This window comes from Gymnogyps californianus, chromosome Z (genome assembly GCF_018139145.2).
Source record: "Gymnogyps californianus isolate 813 chromosome Z, ASM1813914v2, whole genome shotgun sequence".
Taxonomy (NCBI): Eukaryota; Metazoa; Chordata; class Aves; order Accipitriformes; family Cathartidae; genus Gymnogyps; species Gymnogyps californianus.
The window spans coordinates 70,640,337-70,666,058 of record NC_059500.1 but is presented as its reverse complement, the minus strand read 5'-3'; the positions used below and the strand labels follow the sequence as shown (position 1 = coordinate 70,666,058).

The following is a 25,722-nucleotide window of genomic DNA, read 5'->3' as shown; positions in this document are numbered from 1 at the left end:
ATGCTCTGTACATAAAGAAGCCAATTCATGACAAATCTTGACTTTTATCTACTTTCCTAAACTATTCCATAATTTTTAAAAAATTAATAAATTCTACACCCCTTCAAATCACACTACTTTCTGGAATGCAGTCATGATTTTTTTGTGAGTTTCTTACATGGTGCCCTGCTTCTTCGTTGCTTAGCATGTTGGGGTCAGATGACAGCACTGGAGGACCTGGCTTTTTGGGTACACTGGGAGACTGAGGAGCAGCTTTACTTTGATTCACTAACTCTTGAAGGGTGTCAGTGATACACTTGTAGCTGTTCAATCTGTAAACAGAGCAAAAGAAAAGCCTCACAATTTTCATTGCAACTATCTATGAAATACTCTTCTCACATGTTGTTATCGTATGCCCTTGTAAATACTATTACTAAAATTTAAAAAAGGTCACAAATTATTGTCAGCTAGTTGCCACAATCTAGTTTCTTCTCAATCGTCTTTCTAACAAGTATTTCTGTAATGTTCACATCACAATGTTTTCTGCCATCTACCAGATGTTCCAGATTAAGTGGTGCCGTATTAACAATAATGAAGGAGAGCATGCTGGGCAAAAAACATCTGTATTGTGTCCCTTATTATAAAATGCTTGTTCGTCATTACCCCGCATACCTTCCTCCAAAGAGTTACTTTTCCAGTCACTTGAAATAAAGCAGCCCATATAATGGTAATAAGGTATCCTGAAAACTTACCTCTCTTGAAAAGCTTGGAGTCCAACAACATCTTCTTCTGGTTCTCCATTTTTATAGAAATGAAGGCCAAGACCTTGGGGATCTTTCTTCTCAGCAGCTGTAAGAGAGAGTTCTACTACTCCCTCATAGAAACGCACTAGAAAAAAACCAACAAATATCACTGTTCATTATTGTATTAAATCTATGACAAAATGATAAGTGACATCGAACACTTCACATTTTAGCAAGCAAGAAAAAATAAACCCTATTCACTCTGGTCTGTATCGTATAAAGGTTTATGCCTGTACCTAACCTGTGGGATTATATACAAGTTTGAAGTTACATATTTGTACAGAGGCTGAAATCTTGACTGTTACAAGTTATAGCTATGTTTAAATTATGTACTAGCTTCTACTGCACAAACCAGGATTCAGAACCATCTTTCAAACAGCATATTTGGCATAAAACCTTACCTGCAAAGTACAGTCATTTACCCTCTGCTTACATACAGTCCAACAATTTTCCTAAAAACATTTTTACCACATATATGAAACAAATGGACACTGCAATGGGAAATAAGTGGATGGGAATATTTCTATGCAGAAGTGGGCTTTTTGATTGGTTGGTGAAATCTAGAAAGGCTTTAAAGAAGAACAGTGTATATTGTATATTGACGTATATTAATTGTAAGAGTTATTAAGAAACTGTTTATGGTAAAACACTGTAAAATGAGTTGAAAGTTAGTAAACAAAACAAACAAAAAAGAAGATGGCATGAAAGGATACTACAGAAACTATTTACCAGAACATGATCAGTGATTGCCTCTTACCTTGCCTATATTGCGCGCAGACATTAGCAAGGTCTACTTGATTGCTGATCTTCTGGTACTCTTTCAGTGACTCCCTTAGCATCTTCTCTTTTTCCAGTTTGCTTTGAGCCTGTCGAGACCGCTGAAGCAGTTCATTTGCCTAAAGACAAATGGTGGGAAAATGGAAATTATTCACATGAACACATCATGAACAGATCATGGATATTGTTGTAAGTTAATGAGTTATTATTCCAAACTTCAAAGCTGAAACAGTAGAAACATCATCCTCTCAAAAGCACTCTCTCATCACTTGATAACACTGTTTCCAGCAGAAAGACTGTACAACGGCAGTAGAGAGAAGGGCTTAAGACTTAAACAACGAACTGGTTCCCCATTCTCCCCTCACCAGTTACTTTTTTCAAATTTATTTGAAGAGCTTCAAAGAGTGAAGTTCTTAAACACAATTATCTTTCCACAAATTCCATGAAACTAGAGACTATGCTGAGGAAAGACTGGAGTAAGAACCCATTTTATCAACAGCAAGACGACAGTTTTATTAGACATCACATTGAAGGTAGACACCATATGAACACTACACATAACTGCAAATGCTTCAAACCAGAGCTCGCATAATTTTCAGCATCGATCAACTACAAGACACAAATATGCCCATGACTTGCCTTCATTAGTTCTTGTGCTCCTGAAACTACTTGAGCACAATGATTTACAAGCTGCCCAACTTACACATTTGAATACGTTCTGAAGTTGTGTTTTGGTGCTGTAAAATCTGAACACGCGCTTACCTTGGAACACACAGCATCATCAGTGCTATAAAGAAGAGGACAGATATCTTGCAAATGGGCAATGATGCCATCCACAGCAGCGTTATCTCTGATATAACAGTTTATGAGAGAAGCAATGAGTGCTCCAGTCAACTCTCTGTCTCTAATTACCAAGTCTTTAAAAGCAGTAATCTTTAGATGTTCTTGAAGTTCCTGAAGATAGACAGAATTTCATTAGTTTATCAAAGTTTTCACTTTATTGTTTAGAAACATCACAATGTTACAGCAGCAAAATTAACTGTTTCCAGTAAATAAAAACATACAAAAGCCCAATGACTGAAGTGCACAGCATAGAAATACATTATTTAAAACAGACATTATATAGCAAAATGGAAATAATAAAGAAAGCTCTATCAATGAAGGCACTGGACCCTTGGATGCCAAAGGACAGTGAGAACTCCTCTTAGCAGACTTCCTCTGCCATCTTCACTATGTGCCACTTTGATTTCAGATCTCTGTGAGTAAGAATGGAATTAGCAGTTCCCCTTACTTCACGGGGCACTGTCATAATGCACACCCCATAAAATAAGTATGTCACTCAGAACCATCGGAGTACTGTCATAGATGAAAAAAAAATAACAGATGCATAAAAAGGAGGAATTTAAAAAGTTTGAGGTCTGTACTCTTTATGCTTTTTTAATATTAAATTACATTGAAGGTTATTAATTTTTTTAATTATTAGGAGTATTTGCTCATGGAGAGTTGCCAGTAGTGTCTATGTAGTGTCTAGGGATGATCACTAACAGCACGAAAATACTATTACAAAAACTCTAAAACTACTGCAGAGGAAAAGGTTCTATTTGTTAAACAATTACTTAACTCCTTGTCCAACACAAGAGAAAAGCTGCCTGTGTTAGAGATCGTGCTAACTCCCCAAAGCAGTGTGCACAGCTCCTTCTGTGCGTTTGGAAAGTTTAAAAATTGTTCTTTTTATGGACAAAGAATACAACTTCTCAGATAATCTATCTTCCTATCAAGTGCTAGGACAGAATGCCTAGTATTCAAAGGAATAGCTTCTTCAAGGGCTGGATGCAAATTCCACATTAGCAAAGGGTATACAGCAGCAGCACCCATAGTTCTGTAATTTTCTTTCTTTAAAAACAAGGAGAGGCTGAAAGAACTGGGATTGTTTACCCTGGAGAAGAGCAGGCTGAGGGGGCAGTGTGTTGGATCTTACTAATATTTATGGGAAGGTGTAAAGAAGGCAGAGCCAGACTTTTCTCAGTGGTGCCCAGCGACAGGAGACAATGCAATAGCCAAAAGCTGAAGAAAAGGAAATCACACCTGAACATAAGAAAAATCTTTTTTACTCTAAAGATGGTTTAACACTGGAACGGGTTGCCCAGAGAGGCTATGGAGTCTCCGTCTTTGGAGATATTAAAAACCTTACTGGGCATGGTCCTGGGCAACCTGCTCTAGTTGACCCTGCTTTGAGCAGAGGGGGCTGATAATCTCCAGAGGTCCCTTCCAACCTCAGCTGTTCTGTGATACACTCTGGACCCCTGCTTACACGAAAGTGCAAGGGTTTGAGACTCTACAACCCTATTGCTCTCCACTGTTAAACCTTTACCAACACTAAGGCAAAGAGTGAATTCTTCTCGGCTGGACATTGGTCTGTTCTTTTCAGTACATTTTGCAGAATGTGCTTAAGGTGAAAACACAGTAATTTATAAAACCAGACTCATTATTAACTGTCAATAAAAGTAAAATAAAACCTATTGTTAGTGACACTTCCAATTTGCTAAAACTGGGTGATGAGGTCAATACTACACGTCAGTCTCTTAAAAACAAACACTTGCAAGCTGAATAAAAATCCTTATGTGGTTTAAAATTCATTATATGTTTCTTAATGAAATAAAGTAATACTCCTTTGAGAATATTTAGGTAGCAGAATAAATTAAGATGTTAAATACAAACAAATTAAAATCATATGATTCAGATCGTACCTTCTGAAGCTCACCTACAACAACACTGAATTGGTGCTCACACAGTAACTTCCATAAAGCCAATGCCTGGCAGGTTTTGCGAACAAGCTGCTGGATGCCTTGAAGTGAGGTCTTCTCAGTTAGCTGTGCCTCAGCTGAAAAAGCAAAGACATTGTCAGTAAGTAACTGTTCTACGTCTTTCAAATTAGCATGTAAATCTTTGAAACTTTACAATAACAATCTCTTTAAATTTCTGAATTTTTTTTTCTCTTCCATTCTTGATTAATGCTGTCTAGCTCTCTTTGGAGGAAAGTGCCATGTTACCATTTCCCCAAAACAAATCCCATCTGTTAACATCTATTTCAAACTATGCAACACAGGAGGAGTACTTTCTGAAAAAGAAGTATAGCTTCGTGTGAGTGCACCGAATTTACATATCAGTCTTAAATTTTTGCTTGTTTTTTTCATAAATAGTTATTATAAATGTATTTATGATGAACATAAAAGAAATAAAAATAAAACAGAAATATTCCCTTTTTGTTTGATTACCTGTATTTGTTTTTAGAAAGAGCAATTACAATTACGACTTTGGTCAACACTGTCTACACTATCTTTAAAGGAACAAGTGCTCTGAAAACGAGTAACATTTAAATCTGGTAAGATGTATTATATTCACTGAAAGAATAATATGGACATACTTATTACATGGATGGAACATAATTGCAACAATTTATGTCTTTACTTTTGAGTGCTTACAGTTCAGAAATGAGGCAGCAATAATTATATTGTGTCATTTAGCAATCCAAAAGTGTTTATGGGCTTTGGAATGCATAAAAATTAAATACAAAATTATTAAATGTCTACCAAATTCTACATAATTACTTTTTCTAAAAAATTTACATTCACACTATTGAAAGTGAGCAGTACAGAAAAAGAAGCAGAAATTAAAACCCAGGATTATACCCACATGGACCACAATCATCTTCAATTCTGTATACACATCAGCAACACTTCCCAACTTGCCTGCAAGTGCTGGGCAAAAGCTACACTATAGGATGGGAGTTCAAATGGGCTGCGTGACAGGCCTCTTATTTCTGAACAAAGTTCTGTAGACATTTCAGTGACCATAACTTTGGCAACTTGCATTACAGTATTTCTTTTTAACAGGACAACATACTCACTTTTCTCACAAATGAACTGCTTAACAATTGCTATCCTGAAAATATAAATGGGTGTGCAGCTACTAAGTATTGTAATGAGAAGGCAAAACAATCTTAGGAAATATGGAGAACACTAGGAAGAACATTAGGAAAGAAACTTCTAGTTTTGTATTTCAAGATTGTCTGAATGGGGAAAATAGGATAAAGAGGACACGTATCTACACAGAATTGATATTTAATTCTTCGTATGAGAGACAGAAGTTTAAAAGTGCTTTAAAGTTCAAGGACTTTTATTATAGCTTCATAAATTGAGAGATACAACTTGTGTTTTGCAGTGGCTCAAGACCACTAGATGTTACTGTGCTGAAACCCAGATTCTCTTCACGGAGAGATATTCTCCTTTGTGGATTGCTTTAATTAATTGCAATATTAAAGCTTTCAATATCAAACTGAAAGGTAACATCTGCAGCATGTAACAAATGAAGTCTCTTGCCACAGTCAACCTAAAGGCTGGAATGTTTCTCTATCTAGATTTGAGTTTTCATTCGGGGTATATACTTAATCTCTACTACAGTCGTATGTAAATGATTTTTTCACATCAATGTCACTGCAGAAGCACTGCTCCTGATGGAACAGTATGATATGGTATGGAAGCAAAAGCAAGGTGCTAACAAAGTTAATTTCCAAACTACAGTGCCTTTTCTGAAGAACTTATTACCAAGTATGGCATATTGATTAATGTCAAATTTGTATGGAAAAAACACATTTTTATTCAGAGGTTTTAACAAGAAAACTGAGAAAGCCAACATCGAAATGCACCATTCCCTGATACTTCCTGTTCAAAAGTAATTACATACCATGATATTTTCTCTGGAGTTCTTGCTGGACTTGCTGAGAACTTCCACCATCAGGCCGCATGAAACCCAGCAGCCTCTGTTGCAGATTGGCTGGTGTGCTGAAACTACAATTCCAAAATAGAGAGAGATGCTAATATGATTACAAATACTGAATCTTTTAAAGATGAAATCTAACAACTCATTTTTAGCATCTGAAGAGTTGAAGCTGGAGACCATACATACACTTCAACTCAACACAGATATGCATGGTATAGTTTTTCAAGAGCTGGACATTAAATACCACTAGTAAATTTAACACAATGAGTAATACCTTGGGTTTCCAAGGGCTCCTACTGTAGCAAACTGTGAATTTCTGTCCAGAAATTCTTGTAAACCTTTTAGTTCTTGTAGTACACATTCCAGCACATGGGATGGAACACTGCTTTCTACCTGCAAAAGAAAGCAGACTTCTTTACAGAAAGCTTAGTTTCCAAACTTTTTTCCAAAAATTTACTATTTTAAGCTAAAGCCACTAAAAAGACAAATGCAAAGAGCGTACAACAAATAAATAGCACAATAGTAATGCTAGAACACAACATTATTATACCATAGTCATTGAGGAGGGGGCACACATGTGAAGAGGCAGTAGTCCTCTTAAGATATACAGTAATCAAGATGTTACTTTCTTTGCCCCTCTGATAGTAATACACAGCTGATTTGGTTATTTCCAACTCTGAACTAAAACAATGATTGAGCATTGCTAAGACACAGAGTATAACTGCCAAGGTCTTCCAGAGTCTCCCAGTCACCTTAACACTGGAGGAGGAAAGCTCATATAGCAGTTAATTTGCATTGCTGAAATTACTCAGTTCAGGATTCTAATAACATCCACAGTCAGAAAAGATTTTGTTATTTTGATCATGGACAAAAAGTGAAACACCAAGATGTTAGTCAGGAAGATGCTGGAAATTTTTTCATGTCCTTACATAACTGCAATGTTTATCCTAACCCACTAAAGCATTTAATTTTTAGGCTTTGTCTGGAGGGAGTATGCAGAAATGAAGGAAGTGCAATCACTAAACATGGAGAAAACTGGCCATTGCCAAACAGAGATCAAATTACAGTTAGGTTTCTTAAAAAGTACCATTCAAAATAGTACCTTAAAAAGATTTAAAACTTACAATTATTCCTCAGTTAAGAGCACAGCACTTATGAAAACATTCAAATGACAACAATGGTTTTTTTCCTTATCAGTTTATAATTGGGAACAGAAGTATAACAGGGCTTAAGACATATACTATAAGGAACTTTTAAAAATACAAAATAATATTTTACATACTGCAACAACTTCTCGATTGCCACTTTTGAAAACTCTCTCCACAACTATACTGCCATCCCAAATATTTCTGCAACACAAAACAGTACTGTGTTAAAAGCCAAGTAATTTAAGCAAGTATTTTTGCAAATCTTCTATGTATAATTTCTAGGAAAGAAATGGTAACGCTTCTTACTTCAAGGTCTAAAATAAGGATTTAATTTGGATGAAAATTAAACATTTAAAAGAAGTTACCATTATACATTTCTGAATGGTGCAGATATAGATAATTAACAAAATTTCAAATTTTTAAACTTTAATCAAATGAAGTTTGATGCTCTCAAATACTTTAAATACAGGCCAATATTATTCTCTGGAAATATAGTGTAGGCAAACAAGTGTCATTACAAAAATTTATTTCCCAACCAGCATGCAGAGAGATGACCAACATATGAAGAGCTCTGTTCTTGCTTGGGGTGTTTAGTAACACAGGACTCAACATTCAAGTAACAGAATTCTCTTTAGTCTTGCTTCATTGCTCTGATTTTAGCATTCAGTTTAAAGCTTCTTAACAGAAAGACTTCAAGCCAGGACTTTGATCCTGTAAGTCCTCCTGCATTTCTGCTTCATCCTTTAGTAGGAGTTTGAAACATACAGCTCATAGGTTTGAAAAATAAAACAGCAGTTTTCAGTTGTGCACATACACTTGATTGCAGGATCAATATCTAAGCAACTTTCCTGTCCTAGCCATTCACTGAATATATTATTATTAATAGAGCTGTAAAGAGAACATATTATATCAACGGGTACTTCATAAACGCAACATAAAAATGCACTTTACTAATTTCAGATTTAAATGCTATTAAGATAGAATTCACCACCTACAAGCATTAGGGGAAAGAAAAACTATGAAACAAATTGAGTGGCAGAATCTCTTTTTACACAAACACCTCACCCTATGATCCGAGCAAAGTATATGCAGATGCCATTGTGTCTTCCAGAAAATACTATCTCGGGACCCATCATTCCACTAATGGATGTACCAGGGTGAGACATGGAATTCCCAGAAGGAAACATGGGAGTTGACATACTAGGAGGTTGTAAACCTAGGGTAAAAGTAGGTAAATATTACTCATGTGAATGCAAAGAAAAAAGCCTAGTTGAAAAAAAAAATTTCTCGATTTCTCCAGCAAAGGAAGAGAAGGCATTACCTTGCCCAGGTGTTGTCAAAAAGCTAAGATTAGGATATGGACTATCAACAGTCAAGGGGGAACCTAAAAGGGAAAAGAAATAAAGGTAAGTTTGTAAAAAACAAACAAACCAATAAAAAAACCAAACCAAAATATAACCCATAAAATCCCTGTGCAAAAGCAGCAAAGTTGTTAAATCAAGTACTTTGAAGTTAGAACCATTCCAACAGCTTTTATTTATAGTTAAATACCAAACTGCACTCATTTCTTATCAACCCAACACTCCATAAGTGAACCAAATGGATATGCTTCTTTCAAGAGCAGTTATTAAGCATTTTTTTCCCCAGCATTCACGTGTTATTTATTGCACACCATCTGTTCCCTGCATTGAATATAATACTGTCCACATACTTTTTCTTGTTCTTCACGTTCTGACTGCTCCCATTCCTGATATGGGCACCTATTCTCAAAGCACTCACAGTCATTCAGATCTTTTCAAAGAATATCAATTTTACCTTCAAAGCACTCAACTGAAAGATACCGGTATTACTGCTCTTAATTTTTATATAGGGCAGTTGGACAAACACTACAGCAACACTGCTACCTTGGAACATTCATTTTGAGACTGTCCATGGCCTCAGATTCAGCTGTGAATACTCAACCCTTCTGCAAATTAAGTCTGAATACCTAACTTAAAATCCCCAAATATGAGGAACACCTGTGGTCATCTACAAAAATGTCCATGTTGCCATCAGCATGTAGGATTATGTATCACAGAAAGAGGAAGAAAACTGGCACTCTGAAAATTTGGCTTTTATCAAAGAATCAGTCCTTCTTGCCTTATTCACTACAGTTCTCTCAACTGGGCAACACACAATAGTGCAAAGGATAACAAAGTCCTTCACTAAATAGTGCCAATGCATGCTCAGAGCACATTCTCCTGTGTGCCAAGCAAAGCACAAACTTGCAGAAAAGCAGCATGCAAATGCATGACTAGACTTTCAACAGTGAGAAAAAGAGGGAACTAAGTTAAAGGTGCCTGGCCTTTTAATGCTAACATTATTGTAATGTAATTTCACATGCAAAATTTGAGGGTGTTTTAATCAATTTCTGTCAGCACTGTCTGACCCACCACATGGGACATCCACAATATCAGAATCTTAATTTCACATAACAGTTCTCTACCCTTTGAGCAAATGGAGTAAGTAGTAGCAGAACAATGGTGCCATCTTCCACCTGGACCTGTCACTGAAGCAAAATGGAAACATGTGCTTTGCTACTAGATTTCAAAGAGGCATATATGACAGCAAATGATAAAATATCCAAACATTTAGACTTGGGGAAAAATACATTTACTTCTAAAAGGAGTCACCTTATTGATTACATAGGTTCCTGTCATTTCCCCCCAACCTTACTTTCATTCTTAGTCTGCTCCTAGCACCTGTCCTCCCCATAGCTGCTGTCCTCTCCAACTCAGATTTAATTTTACATTCTTATGCCTTGCCTCAGCTCCTACCCACATAGCTATTGTTCCACACCATCAGGCTTGAAAAGTGATGTCATTGATGCATTAAAAATAGCCACTCTTCTTAGTGTTCTAATACTACTTAAGAATTCTGAAAAAGAGGGTCAACTGTTTTTCCAAAACTTCAACCCAGTTCAGCACACCCTTCTCCAATACTTATGAATTTGGATATACGTCAAAAATGGTACTGAAATGGAATTTCTTTGCATTCCAGGCAATCAAGTTTTTTCCCAAGTTTCATGTGTAAAATTGAATGCCACATGTCAGATAAGGGTAAAGGATCTTGGAAATTAAAGAGTTCCTGATTAAAAAAAAAAAATTTTTTTCAGTAATTCAATCAGAGTTCCAAATTCATCATTATGAATTTCTTTTTTAAAAAAACTTAAGATCTGGAATTGAGTAACACATGTTAAGGGACAATCTCCTGAAGCAACTGTAGAAATTTAAGTGCATCTGAGTAATACCGAAAGGCCTCCACTCCAATAAGCATCAAGTTCTGAGGAGAAAGAATAGGCACTATTCTCATTTGTAGGTGGCACCGACAACCTAAGCAGAAACCAAATGTTGAAGCTAGAGCTTTTACAGGGAGAAATCACTCCAAACGACTAACCCATTTCTTGATCAAAATTTTTCTTTTCTTCTCATAAGCAATATCTGCAGAGGTATGACAATGACACTGTAAGAAGATACTCTGCTATAGCCACACAACCACCAACTAATCTTTGTAAAGTCTGAACCATAGTATTGATGAATTGTTCTCTGGCTGCTGAAGCAGCAACAAATGTATACTTTCTTCACATAATCTTAACAGATTATATGCAACATCCAGACACAGTTTGAGATCACATCACCCTCTCACTAAATCAAAAAATCACTCCAGAGAAATGGAAAAAACTCTGTAATTAATTAGCCAGTGAGTGGAAAATCAAGGACTATTTCAGACAAAAAGAACACAGGTACTTGTGAGAAGACAAAATACTACATATTTAAGGAAAAAAAACCTGTCCAAAACCATGAAATGTTTGCTACTTACCGGCAGGAACAGGAGAACCCAAAATAGGTCCAACGTTGCTTGGAGGAGGCAGAGCTGACGGAAATCTCATTTGTGCTTCTCCACCATACCTAAAGTTTACATGCAAAGACAAAAATTCCTCACACTTCATACACAGTCCATTTAATTTTCATGTCTTTGAGAATTAGCAGCAATTTTGGGGTTCTTTTAAAATGGGGAAAAAAAAAACCAGCATAAGTTTTCAGAAATATTTGTGACTGTATGATACTTTTGGCAGAAGAAAAGAAAACTAACTGAATACATATTATATGAAAAGCATTAACATATGCAATTGCAAAGACAAGTTAGATGAACAACTAAGTATTTTTTTGTGAATGATTTAAGTTCTGTGGTGATACGATATGATCAGGCTTTAAAGAGAAATTTACCAATTCTCAAAATCAGGCTTATGCTTTAGTATCTTTTTAAGGTTTGCCTCCACAGGAAAGCGAAAAGGACACAGTTGAGATGACCCATGCTTATCCTTCTATGGTCCACAAGTAATTTCTATCCGTCTCTCTCCTATAGTGCTACATGAGCACTTCGTCACGTCTTCCCTTGCTAACACCCATCTCTCCAGAGTTATCTACATTTTCTCTCAGATCTTGTAATGTAATTGAGTTTAACAAAGAGCAACTATTCACAGCCTACTGAAAATAGTTGACTTGATCTAACACCTGCACAAGTTTTAGAAAAGAACAAGCAAGCTTTTGGGAACATAACACTCAAACTCTAGTGCAAACATACAGTCAAAGCTGCACATTTTATCATCACTCTCAACAGCTTTATCTTACCAAAACCCTTTTTTCCTCCAGGCTAAATGCCCTGTGAGGACAGCCAAGAGACCCACAATATACCCACAATATATTGTTTAAGGCAGCTAATTAAAATATACATATCTGCACCATACCAAGCATATGCAGTACTTAAGATACATGGATGACAAATTAATCCTCCAGAGTGGAAGCTCATACTTCCTCACTCAATTTCTAGTGGAAAAAACAAAACCAAACGAACGAACCAACAACAACAAAAATTAAAAATCAATATCTATGAACAAGAGCCATCAGGCTCTGAAGAGGGTAAGTCCATTTGAATATAAATTTCTTTAGCGCAATGGTGAACAGCATAAATAACTAAAATACGTTAAGAAAAAAAACCCAACCCAAACCAAACAAAACCAAAGCAAAAAATCCCACAAAAATTTTAAAAATTTGTCTTTTTCCAGCTGTTTGAGTTGGTCTCATTAAAGATATTACTACACACTGCACTTCAATAAACTGCGATACTGTGAAGTATAGATAAATGCATTTCAAGCAGATTAAACTACATTTTCAATAGCCTCCTCTACGTGTGGAATACAAGCATCCAAGAGGGGAACTAACCAGAAATCACCAGTACAGGAAGCTTCCTTCGTTGATGAGCTCTAAATTCATGCAAAAGCGTACTCCACCAGGTTTAACAGTCTGTGCTCATTTTAAAACAGTGCTCGCTCAGGCAGCAGGTTAAAGAGCCTGTACAATTATTTAGTAGTTGTAGTCATCCTGAGCATAATATTCAGAACAACCTACAGAATCGAAACTTACCTGAAGAATGCTCGAGTAGCCCAGGCAGATACTTCTCTATCACATGCAGCATTAGAACAGGCCAAGATAAGGCAAGTGGCACAGGCCTGATCCTCCTAGAGCATATTATACTATTAGCGTGGCAGCTTATATCAAGTTGATAAGAAATGTATATAAGTTATATTGCTCAATAACTAAACAGTGAATACTTTTTGCATCATTTTATTTAGAAGGCAAGGAAATCAGCTCTTCCCAATTATAGATAGGAAGTGAATCATAGCAAGGCATCCCACTGTAGCAGGTAAGTTTTTGTTATACACAGCTTTTGCAAGCTGAGTACAACTACTGGTAGGAAACAATCTCCATGTCTGTCACCTAATTATGACCAAGATTCATGCAATTTCTACAGAACTGTAAATTAAGATTGTGTTTGAAGTAAAAAAATCTACACAAATAATGGTTTGCATATTCTAATGGCATGTTAAAATATCACTATGTCCTATCAAAGCACATGAGACTAGATTACAGTGAACATTCACTACAGATACTAATCAGTACTAGTCAAATTAAAATTGTAATCCACGATAGCGTCCTTCCTGCTTGTTTGTTATTTACCTTAAACAAAAAAAATAGACTAGTTACACACAATTCTACGGGCCTTCAAAATGTAAAAACCTCTTGTAGTGGTAGGAATTTAACTTTTTTAGAAACTCTTCCTTGCCTGCTCTTAGATTAACTCCTTTCCTAAACTAAAAACTGCATTATACTTCTGCATACAAGACATATAAGAATTTCAGGGAAAGTGAATTACACTTCCATTTTTAGATAGCATAAAATGAAAAGTTATTTCTCATTATACAATCTTGTTTTATGTAGACAATATAGGATGAAAAGCTAATACTTAATTGGTAAACGAAATGTTAACTAGAAGTTTATAGCAACAACAAAAAGATGCCAAAGAAAGTGATTAGATTTACATAAATACTATAAATCTTCCATTTTTCATAATAGGTCAAAAGTTCTTACCTGATGCAACTTGAAAAATCTTTCAATCTCTTCTCCATCTCCACCTATATTGCTAACAAGCAGATGCCGTAGCTGATCGACAGGTCTGAGTTTATGAAACATAAAGCTCCCCTAAAAGTAACCCAAAATAAGTTAGAATAAAGTTGTCTTTACTCTGGCCATCCCAACACCCCCTCCCCACAATGCTTGTCTTTAGCATTCTGAATTTTCCTTCGTTGCACTATTGAATCAAAGTGTAATGTGAATGGTGCCCAAAACCCTAGTTCCCATTCACATGCAGAAAATTCTCTAGTGAGTTTAGGTAAGGCAGGAAAAACACTGCAATGGCTATAAACTCTCTATAAACCGAGTTAATTTTCCTGTTCTTAGCCTAACATGAAGCATACAATACAAACATATAGTAAGTATATACAGAAAAGAAAGGCTTTATGTATCTCGCAAATCCTCAAAACTGCCTGGAAAAAAAACATGTGTCAAGAATTCAGCATTAAGGGCATGGTAAGACTCTACACTCAATCATCTTGCCTGCATCCATACTAACTACTGGAGAGGGTCCACTTAGTGCCTTTAACAAAACAGCTGCCATCAAACAAATGCAGGTTGAGTCTAGAGGTTGCAAGACATTAATGATTAAACACTTTTTTTTTTTTAAATTGCCTAGTGGTTAAGAAATTAAGTGCCCTAAAATATTGCCAAATGTAATCAGAAAAGAGAAGTAGGGAAGTTAATTTCTTTGTTCTTTTTCTGGGTTTTATTTTTTAAAACCCTTCCAAAAAACCCTTTTGGGACTTCTTCTATGACAAAGAAGAAATTATTTATTCAAATTTCAATTGCCAACAGTATTTACTCAAAATATATTTTCTGGGCAGCCAGTCTCTGTTTCAATTTCATATAATCATGAGTATAACCAAGGTTAAAAGAACTTCTCAGATGATCTGAATCTACAAGGGTCTCTGGAGACCAACAAAAGCTATTAATACACTGTACAAGAGAAGCTGGCCAATACCTCTGAGTAAATTTAAAATAGGTACAGATGGTTTCAGCAATCTTCTTCCTTACTCCTTTTTATGTTCAGAATATAATCCTTAAAACATATACAAAATGGATAAACATTCACAGGTTTAGATCAGTATTCCAACTTTCTACTTACTCTTCTGATTTCCTAGATTAAGAAAAGTCATACTCACCTGGGCTGAAAGCAGAACAAACTTCTTAGGTGGCAGCATGTGTTGCTGCACAACAACAGGTGAATCAGTTATTGGAATAATGTCTTTATTTAGCGGTGTTACAATCTTCTGAACTTTAAATTCATCGATAGCAGAAAGAGCCCAGGAATGTCCATCAACACGGGTGGTCATCTGAACAACAGATAGATATTATCCGAAGTTTGGTAACAGATGTGGATTTTGTACATCCATGGTGATATTTTACTATTTACCATTTAAAATTACACAGAATAGAATCTACTCTTGACACAAGAAAACACAAAGAAAATAAGCACGTTCTTGGATTGTCTAACAGAAGGTTACCACCAAATTTACAGCTATATATACTGCTGCTTTTTGGAGACAGAGAATAATATATTGCTTCTTTTGGGGGACAGGGATAGTGTTTTGTATTTAAACGTACAACAATTTGCAAAGTGGGATCCTTTAATGCTGCTACAACGTAAACAGCAACAATCTGCTAACCATATCAGAACAAAGGTATCATGAATTTAAATTATTTCTTAAAGAATCAAAAAATGCTGGAACTGAATCATAAAGGTTTACAAGACTTTCACAGTTGGCAGCAGTACTTCAAATATAACTCAAGAAGAGACATATGGTAGTGAAGACATTCTGGAAAACTATGTGTGCTAACAAGGCAGAACTGCTGCTCAACAACAGGCTGCAGTTTTGTTTGGGAAACCTAGCTGTCTGTTACTGTAAAATGCCTTGGAAAAAGAAAGAGGTCAGCACTTGGGGTATTTATGTGTAAGTTTTTGCAGGGAAGGGATCTGGAGTAATTATAAAGCTCCTTTGTAAGTTATTAAAACAGCAGATAAATCAAAACCTGACTTTGAAACTTTTAACTTATACAGTCTCTCCATTCACTCCAACTCTACCACTGCTCCTCCAATAATACTATTTTTGACACGTTACTCCTCTACTTCAGCAGAAGACTTCAGACTTCCTTCAGAGCTGGAGCACATGAAATGTTCACCCTGAACTATGCATAAGGCAACTAACCCCCTCCAAACCCGTCTTACAAACCCACTTATGTAACAATTAGGAAAAAGAAAATCAGAAAAAAAAAAGTGAAATAATGAAGACATTAATCATGTCTGAAATATAACGAAGACGTGGCATATCAGTTTAAATAAAGAAACGCAAAGTCTCTAGCACCTACATTTTAAACAATCTTTGCCAAATTTTATCCTCATCAACAAACACCACTATGGACTGTAGACCATGTCTTCCTGTGCTTGTGCGCAATATGCAGCATACTATAGAGAATAATATTTTCAAATACGTTCATCAGAAGCCAAGTCTTAGAAGTCAAGGCAATTGCTTTTGATACATAGCTTGCATCAAGCTAGAAAGTATGGTTGAACTAGGAATTCCTACTAAGAGATCAGTTCCCATTCACTGACAAAACTGCGTACTAATTTTTTTTTCTTTGAAGCAGTGATGAGTAGCTTGGTAAGCGTTTCCAAACTCCTCACGGAACTTTTCTGTGAGCTACACATTTCTTGCAGATAGTATTATTCAAGTATCTGTTATCAGAAAGGAAAAAATAATACCTAGATTCCATCAAAACTGTGTAAGTTTGCTTTAGTACCTGTGTTTCCATCATTGGCTTTTGAAAAGGGAAAGAATCATGATTGATACACCACAGGATGTCGTTATCCTCATTTTCTGAAGCTGCCATCAGCAGGACCCCTAGCAAGAACAGCGATATTAAGTTTGTATTAGAAGCAATAATCATGTATTAGATGCAAATCCATTAACTCATTCCTTACCTAGTAAAAATAAATCTTTAAGTCCTAATCATACAATTTGAACAGCAAATAATATATCCTGAGTTTGTATGTCATAGGGTTCTTCAGAAGGTCACTTTTAACACCATTTGGCATCTACTCTAAAAGGTATAAACAAAAATGAGCCTAAAATAGGTAGAACATGCCTCAAAAATGAGATGTTTAAACAGATGAAAAATATCTGGAAATTACTTCAAGGATAAAAATCAGTATGTATGACTAAAAGGGTCAGCAACATAGAGACATTTCTGCAGCACTTCTAAAAATTCAGCCTACAATCAGAAGTGACATAAAGCTGGAACCATCTAGCAGCTGTTTGCTATCTTATATGGTATTAGTAGCTAAATGAGTTAAAAAATAAACAACAGTCAGCACATGCTAAACTCAGCATGAGAGGCACCAAATAGGTAAGAAGCCTATTCTATCGCCTGCTTTCAAGAACTAATCACACATAGCTAGAGACATGTAGGCGAATTTGAACACATTAAATCTATTTTACGGGCAGATTAAAAGAAAACAGAGTTCTCTGCTCAAACACTGCACCTTGCAGAAGAACTAAATTCTGAAAAATATGATAACCTTCCATTTCCAAAAACTCTCCCATTAACACACAGAAGTCATGCTTAGTTCTCAGTTATTCCCACTGCTTCAAACTCTCCAATGTAAAAACAGTGTGATAGTAACTGTCACCAAAAAAAAAAAAAAAAAAAAAAAAAATCAATCTCATCTGAGTCATGTTCCACTGCTTACCTTTGCTATAAAGAGCCCTGTGAACCTTTGCGGGCTTCTCCACATTAGAAGAAGCTGAAAATCCAGGCGGCAAACGGACATGAACCAAGGTTAACGTGGAGGGACGAGCTGTTGGATGCTTAAACTGTGAAGTACTAAAATACAGCCGGACACCTGAACAAAAGATAAAAAAAGGTCACAATTTTGCTAACCTGTGCAGATGCCTTTTATCACTTTAAAAGGGGGGGAATTAGCATTGCTTTCTTACCTGCATGTGTGATTGCTAGCAGTTGACAGTCTATGGATTCAGAATTTTCAATCACTGCTATTTGAACAATAGGCTTAAATACAGAACGATCTATTGTTCTAAAAAACAAAACCAAAAAACCCCATACACTCTCAATCCAAAGAAGTAAGCAAACAACATTCTTCAAAAATATAGCGTGAAACTATTGGCCTTAAAGGAAGCCTCTTACATTATAATTGTCATAAATATACCTGGCAATGCTCCCAGCAGCAGAAACTATAGCATTTTGTGAAAGAGAAGTAACCCTGGTCATTCCTTGACCATCTTGTCCCAAATCATAAACCTGCAATTCAATAATACAGCTTAGTGATTTACGGTTGAATTAATTAATACAGCTTCACCTACCAAGCAACAACACAAACTATTTTTATTTCACCCTCATGTTTCCATATAATTGAGCGGAAGATCAAAAGGCTACTCTTTCCTCAGAAGAAAATATTTTATGTCTTCAGCACATACTTTGTTACGAAATGATAAACTGTAATAATATCCTGACATAACTACAGAGAATTCCCAGGTACTGAGGAAAACTTAAAAAGTTATATACACATTAGTAACATAGCCAACAGTCATTAGAAGAAGTCACATACTTGCAGCACTCCTTTTTCTGAGCGGGTATGTAAGATATTTCGAGAGTTGTCAATGGCAATTTGAACTACAGGATCTGGGGAGGAGGGGAAAAAAGGGAGAACGAGCAAACAGAACACTGGATGTGGTGAAAACAAGTTTAAGACAGAATATCTATAAAATAATTAATTGTAAGTTAACAAGAACTGCAGGAATCTGTCGTGGTTTAACCCCAGCCAGCAACTAAGCACCGTGCAGCCGCTTCCCCCTCCCCCCTCCCAATGGGATGGGGAGGAGGATTGGAAAAAAAAAAGTAAAACTTGAGATAAGAACAGTTTAATAACTAAAGTAAAATAACATATAATACCAACAATAATGATAATAAAATATTATCATAATAATAATAATAGTAATGAAAAGGAATATAACAAAAAAAAGAGAGAAATAAAACCCAAGAAAAGACAAGTGATGCACAATGCAGTTGCTCACCACCCACTCACCGATGCCCCAGCAGCGATCCGCCCCTCCCGGCCAACTCCCCCCCACGTTTATATACTGAGCATGACATTCTATGGTATGGAATATCCCTTTGGCTACTTCGGGTCAGCTGTCCTGGCTCTGCTCCCTCCCAGCTTCTTGCACACCTGCTTGCTGGCAGAGCGTGAGAAACTGAAAAATCCTTAAGATAAGCGCTACTTAGCAACAACTAAAACATCAGTGTGTTATCAACAGTATTCTCACACTAAATCCAAAACACAGCACTGTACCAGCTGCTAAGAAGAAAATTAACTCTATCCCAGCCAAAAGCAGGACAGAGTCCCACCCAAGACTCCTACTGGAAGTGATTTAAAACAACAATCAGTTTCACACAATTATTAGTAAACTAAAAAAAAGAAAAAAGAAAAAAAGATTAAAAAAATTGTATAATAATTTCAAATTGATTTTTCACTAAACAGTGAAATAGGGTAAAATTATTCACTTAAAGATTCTATTGTTTGTAGTGATCCCACTAAGCACATATTAATTTTGTACTACAGAACACTACCATTAGTCATAAATGCCAAACTTTCTAGGCTTTGGTATCTATATCCTGAACTAGACACACAAACAAGTGACTTGATTTTTATAATCATCAACCACTGCAAGTTTCATTGACAATAACTAAATGCTCTGAATGAGTCAGTTCAGTCTGACTTCTTGGTAGTATTATTTAAAAGGTTACATTAAATTATTGGGTAAGTCTTTAACATCAGTACTTACCATCCTCCGAGAATGTGAACTGTAGCAATGAAGGAATAAGGAAAGACAGCGCGCTCTTTGAATGATTAATTTTTCTACAGCGCTGGCTAAACCAGCCTGCTTCTGCCTACAATTTAAAACAAATACAGTATTGAAAGAAAAAACAAAACAAAAACCAAACTAGTAGTTTTATTAAAAAAGTCGTTAACAGGACAAGTATGAAAACAAGTAAAAATCTAACCACACAGCATTGATTTAATTGAAAAAGTATGTATTATTCAACTGAAAGAAAGAGGTGATCATCAAAAGGAAAATTTTACATAAAAAAGGGTGCAGGATGTCACAATTTTAATTTTATTTTTGAAGTTGACCAAGGCTGCATTGCTATTCCTCATGTAATTACTACTTCTTCAAAGAAATGCATTTACACTAAGATGTCAGAGCTGTTGTGCAACCAAGCCATGCAACATAATTATGGAAGAAAAACGACGGCAAAGCTGACGTGTTTTAGAACTCCTAGTGCCTAGATCCCACAACCATGAAACAATGAAAAATGCCTGTGTGTAAAACGTATAGTCACCTGGTATGCTACTTCATACAAGCAGCCATCTTTTCCAGCCAAAAAGATACGCCCGTTGTCAGTGGATGTTATTGCCAGAATGTAAGTATTGTCAGTAGGGAGCGAATAGAGAGGATCTGGTAGCAGCTGCATTCCGCCAGACATACTGTCATTGAGCGATCCAGTACCTTAAATAAATGAATCCTCTTTAGTTTTTAAGTTGTTCTAATAAATATTACAGGTCTGTGATAAGAAGCATTTCAGAAAACAGGAAAAATTACAGCAAATTTCACAATTACTAAACACGTTCTGGAATAGCTATTCTCCAAAGTGAACTGCAGAGTAACAAATCTTTTTTTAAAAAGTTAAAGTAAATTCTCTGTGTAAGTTTTCAAGTAAAAAAAATGCAATGTTTTTCATTTCTACACATTGTCATCTCCTCTAAATCGCAACAAGTCTAAACCATAGATTTCTACTTTTCTTCTCTTTCACATCAAGGTAGTATAAAAAGAGAGCAAAAGATTGTAATCCTCTCACTTTCTCCAAGCAATTCTGTATTTTCTCTACTAATATATATGGCTTAAAAAAAAATGGTATCAGGTTCTCAGTTTCTGTGGTTGGAATACAAATGCCAACAAGACTAATGAACTGTATTCCCCAGTTCCAAGATTCATGCCCATCTCCTCTCTCCCTCTCCAACATGCTGTTTAATTAACAGGAATACCTTCAAAAGCTCTTTTTATGTTAAACAGGTGAATAATACAACTCAATGCTCCTATGGGAGTCCAGGATCCAGCAAGTGCAAATCCCATAAAAATTATTTCCCCCATCTGTAACATGATTTAAAAATTAGCAAGGCACACATGGTCTTGGTTTTCTTTTTTTTATTTATTTTTAAAATGGCTCCTAATAAACCAGCTATGTACATTTGTTAATGCACAACTGAGAACAAGGGAAGAAGAGAGAATTACCTGCTTGTATATTAGCACAACTGAGCCCTAAAATCACAATATCCACAGGGGTGGCCAGAACCAGTAAGTGTCGTACATGAGGCTGGAAGATACCTAAAGAAGGGGAGAAAATAAAATTTTAGTTTGCAACCAGCCTCTCAGATCAATGATGTATCCAATGTATCCATTGGAAAGACACATTGACTGATTAGAGGGAATAGTCATATTTAAGACCTAATGATATCTGAAACTCTAGAATTAGAAATGAGTATCAGTCAGCAGTTCAGCTTCTAGTTCATGAAATACAGGATCTTTAAAATGACATTTTTCTCATAAACATGCTTCTTTTAAATTCAACCCTATTACCAATTCAACTTTGACTTCCAATGTTATCTAAGCAGTAGCTACCAGAAGAACTGGGAGGGCTAGAAACCAGGATCTCGTGGAAGTTATCACTTGAATGTGTAAATTTAAAACAGTACAAATGTTAGATTATGATGTGGCAAAAAAATGCAAGCTTATCAGTGTAAATGATTGTTAAACTATACATTATTTTTGGCTTGTAATTAATTTCATGTTCCTAAAAATGAAACAAACCCATGTATCTTGTGTATATATATACATACATACACAAAACACAGTTTTTCACATACGCATATATAAAAAAACATATATAGAAGGTTCAGTAACTGCCTACTTCTAGTCACTATCATACATTCCTTACCTCCCTTTGGCTTTACAAGACCCACTGCAAGAATAGTTTCACTAAGGCCATCAAAATAAGCCAGATCTCCCCTGTCAACAAACAAGAGAAAAAGAAAACCTGCATAAAACTTGTCACACAGCATCACATAATAAAAAAGTAAGTAAGATCAGATTCTATATATTTAAAAGTTATTAATATGTATTGTAACACTCTGAAGCCATCTACATCTTTTGCTTTGGGTGAAAGCAGGTCCAGCAGAATGGAGTGACAGAAGTTTCACAGCAAAACTGTACTGGCAATCATTTGAGCTGCTTGGAGCCCTTATAGCCGAGTTTCAAACCTGAAACCCAACTGCAGTATTTTATATTTTTGGATTTTGTTAATGCATACAGTCTACTCTGAATTACACAATGCAGCATCTGCCATGCTGATTAACATCAAGAGGGAGGAACTTACATGGGTTTTTTTTCCCCATGAAAATTATCTAAAGCAAGAATTCCCAACCTCCTCCCCAGCACCTTATGATTAATACCATGCAGTGTTGTTTTATTTGGGGAATGTATTTAATACACTGTGACACAATGTAAATGTATGGATGAGAGCTATGTGAGCCACAATCTGAACTTTAATCTTCTTAGAAAATGCAACAATATGTATAAAGCGATTCTCACTAAAAGAATTACTGTACAGGCAAATAAAGAAGCAAACCTGCAAATTATAAACATATCACTGCCATTTGAAATATAATGAAATTATTCTCAGTTTTACGCATCCTTAAAATAAGCTAGGCAGGACCTTCAATCACAATACTTCAAAGTACTAACGCTGTATTACTTATCATTGTGGGAATGATTTGCCACTGTACATGCATCAGAGTACTTACTAAATCTACTTAGAAAAGTTAGGCAATTAGTATAATTTTTTTCTACTTTTTTGGCATAAGCAAAGCCCTAGCATAAATACAGCAATAACTTTAGGATGTTAGCTATGTCTAACCCTAAGTAAATGCATTTTCCTTTCTTTCATCTCTAGATGATTTGGCAGCAATATCACTAACTCTTAAAAATCCTTAAACACTTTTTATTCAAAAGATTCAGTAAAACCTAAAAGAAATCAAGATAAATTAAACTGAATAGCATACCTCTGTGCTACCAGTAAACAATCTCCCACTACTGCAATCACTTAATTCCAGTGTAATACCAATAAAATATCATCAGGAACGTGTTCTCTACATACCCGTCTTCATAGTTCCACATAAAGATGTCACTGTCGATGGTTAGCCAAGCTCTGCTGATTTCTGGAAATACTCCCATCATACAATTGCACTGCATATCTGAAGCACTGCTGATGTAAGGACTAAATGCATTTCGGCTAGCAAAGGCAAAATCCTTTGGAGCATTAAAAAAAATTAGTACTACTTTAGTATATTATTACTTTATATACAGTAGTACACAAACTGCATACCATAAACGTTCAAAGTTCTTCATACAGCAACTAATTTCACCACCAGCTCTATACAAATGGACCTTGTTACCACTTGGAGTGTTATGAAGGGAACGTGAACAATATCAAAGTTCATTACTGGGAGTCTGACAGAAAGATCAGGGAAGAAGATTATAGAAGAAAAAGGTTCATTTCTAATATTACTACTTACACAACCTAACACATTATTTTTCATAAGGATACGTCCAAACTGCTCCACTAGCTCTGGGGGAAGTGGGACTCTGCGGACTGAGCTGATCTCCGGAAGATTAGGTATTGACAGCAAACCTGGTCCTTGCAAAGGATAATCCATATCTGACATACCAGAAACAGTAGGGCTACCTGCAAGTAGAACAACAAAAAAGATTAGACTTCTTATATAGAATGAGAAATTTACAAAAGTAGCTTTATATTCTCCTTCTCTATCTTCACCTGATTGTTTCCTAATCTGTGAAATCTAAATTAGAATAATCGCATTTCCCATTTTACTTTAGATGAATAATACAGGCCTTCAGACTACGCAGAAAAAAATGTCTTGATACTGCAGAGTTTAAGCATATAAATACCACTACTCACAAGATATGTGTGAACAAAGGTTTTTGTAGGAGCAGGACCATAAACAATAAATCTAAATCTCAAATCAGATATGAGCAAACAGATTTGCAAGCAAACTCTTACAATAACTCATCTGGACCCCAGCCTACTCTTTACTCCATTTTTTTCTGTGATACTCTCCAGCCCTTTTTTCACTGTATGGCCAGACATTAAATATGCCATGTGAACAAGCCAGGACCATATTCCTTCACGTAGAAAAGCTGATCTGTACTCCCAGTACCAAGTTAAAACACCCATATACACTCATTATTTTATGTGATGTATATCCATGATTCTGCTAGGGCAGTTACACTTTGGCCATGCACATCACATCGTATCGTAACAAAAAACAGATACTCTTTGCTTGTATCCTGATACCCCCTGGTGTGTCAGGGTATAATTAGGTCACCCACAGTTCTAGAGTGCCTCTTCACAGGCCACTTTGCCAGACAGTTGGCACCAATGAAGTAGGAAATGCTGTCTTGATGTTTTAAGGAGAACAAAACAAATGTTTGAGAAGAGGTATACCTTACATTGTAACTACATGTGACATACAGCTATAGACAAATGAGAGTCACTCAAAGAGGCTTAAGAGAAATTTTCAGGCTGCTTGTAACTTCGGGATGGTGCTGGGCACTTAGTGACCCTAAGAGCATTCTGCAAGAGACTTCCCAACAGACAGAATGGAAAACAAGGCTCATTTTCTCCACCTTCTGGAGGGACATGGGGCCGAGGAGCCAACCCAAGCCCATTCCTCCTGCAGTGCTCGCCCTCTAATGGGGAGATCCAACATCCACAACTTACACCCACACACCGAAGTGTCCACTACACGCCCCCCACCCCCAAGCCTAAGAAGCCGTCAGACTCAGCCCTGCCGCCGTCCCTGAGAAGGCAGGGCCACCAGGCGCTCCCCCCGGGGCCTTGCCAGGGCGGCAGCCGCCAATGGGAGGGGGTCGCCCGGCTGGCTGCCCGCCCAGGGCCCTCACGCGTAGCCGGCCCAGCAATGCCGGCCAAGGCCGCCCTGCGGGGCGGTGGGGGGGGTCGCGGTGCGGCGGGGGCACCGGGGTGGCTGAGGCGACGAGGGCCGGAGGCAGAGGGCCACCGAGTGCTCCTCACCAGGCGCCGGCACCGCCAGCAGCTCGGACAGGTCCGGGTAGCAGCGATCATCCTGGATCTGCCGGTCGATGATGCGGCCCGCGATCTCCAGCGCCTCCTGCGCGGTGGGCGCCGCGGGGCTCATGGCGGTCGGCATGGCGATGGCGATGGCGATGGCGATGGCGATGGCGGGGCCGGGGCCCGGGCCGGTGGGCGGCTACGCGCACAGCCAGAAGGCGCGAGCTCACCGCCCGCCGCTCCGCCACCCGCCAAATCCCGGCAGGCCTTGCGCGCGTGACACAGTTCCGCCGCGCCGATCGCCCCTTCCGCCGGCGGGAAGAGGGGAAGGCGCAGGGCGACGGAGAAGGCCTGTCGCGGCTGCTGGTTGAGCCTTGCTGGAGAGGAGCTGCCGAAGCCGGGCAGGCTGTGACGACCGCGTCGGGGCTGTGGTGCCTCACCGAGGGGCCTTGTGGCCCGGCGGGCCGTCGCGCCATCCCTGTGGGCCACCCGAGGTCTGTT

The 25,722-nt window shown here is 37.2% G+C and overlaps 1 protein-coding gene across 1 annotated transcript in view; it reads right to left on the bottom strand.

The window, feature by feature from the left end:
* Positions 1-25,372, bottom strand: part of NUP155 (nucleoporin 155) — a 33,106-nt gene extending 7,734 nt beyond the window's left edge. The window contains exons 1-26 of the mRNA XM_050912467.1: positions 25,225-25,372; positions 23,719-23,856; positions 23,269-23,365; positions 22,051-22,121; positions 21,348-21,440; positions 20,398-20,564; positions 19,839-19,944; positions 18,602-18,675; positions 18,203-18,294; positions 17,973-18,070; positions 17,726-17,878; positions 16,777-16,877; positions 15,141-15,311; positions 13,954-14,064; positions 12,949-13,043; positions 11,345-11,433; positions 8,808-8,870; positions 8,552-8,702; positions 7,621-7,687; positions 6,613-6,731; positions 6,303-6,406; positions 4,307-4,440; positions 2,322-2,513; positions 1,540-1,678; positions 732-867; positions 158-311 (exon numbers count right to left, since the gene is read on the bottom strand). Of these exons, the coding sequence (XP_050768424.1) occupies positions 158-311; positions 732-867; positions 1,540-1,678; positions 2,322-2,513; positions 4,307-4,440; positions 6,303-6,406; positions 6,613-6,731; positions 7,621-7,687; positions 8,552-8,702; positions 8,808-8,870; positions 11,345-11,433; positions 12,949-13,043; positions 13,954-14,064; positions 15,141-15,311; positions 16,777-16,877; positions 17,726-17,878; positions 17,973-18,070; positions 18,203-18,294; positions 18,602-18,675; positions 19,839-19,944; positions 20,398-20,564; positions 21,348-21,440; positions 22,051-22,121; positions 23,269-23,365; positions 23,719-23,856; positions 25,225-25,360 (3,051 nt within the window). The 5' untranslated portion in view covers positions 25,361-25,372. The remainder of the gene's footprint in view (positions 1-157; positions 312-731; positions 868-1,539; positions 1,679-2,321; positions 2,514-4,306; positions 4,441-6,302; positions 6,407-6,612; positions 6,732-7,620; positions 7,688-8,551; positions 8,703-8,807; positions 8,871-11,344; positions 11,434-12,948; positions 13,044-13,953; positions 14,065-15,140; positions 15,312-16,776; positions 16,878-17,725; positions 17,879-17,972; positions 18,071-18,202; positions 18,295-18,601; positions 18,676-19,838; positions 19,945-20,397; positions 20,565-21,347; positions 21,441-22,050; positions 22,122-23,268; positions 23,366-23,718; positions 23,857-25,224) is intronic.
* Between the last annotated feature and the right edge of the window lie 350 nt (positions 25,373-25,722).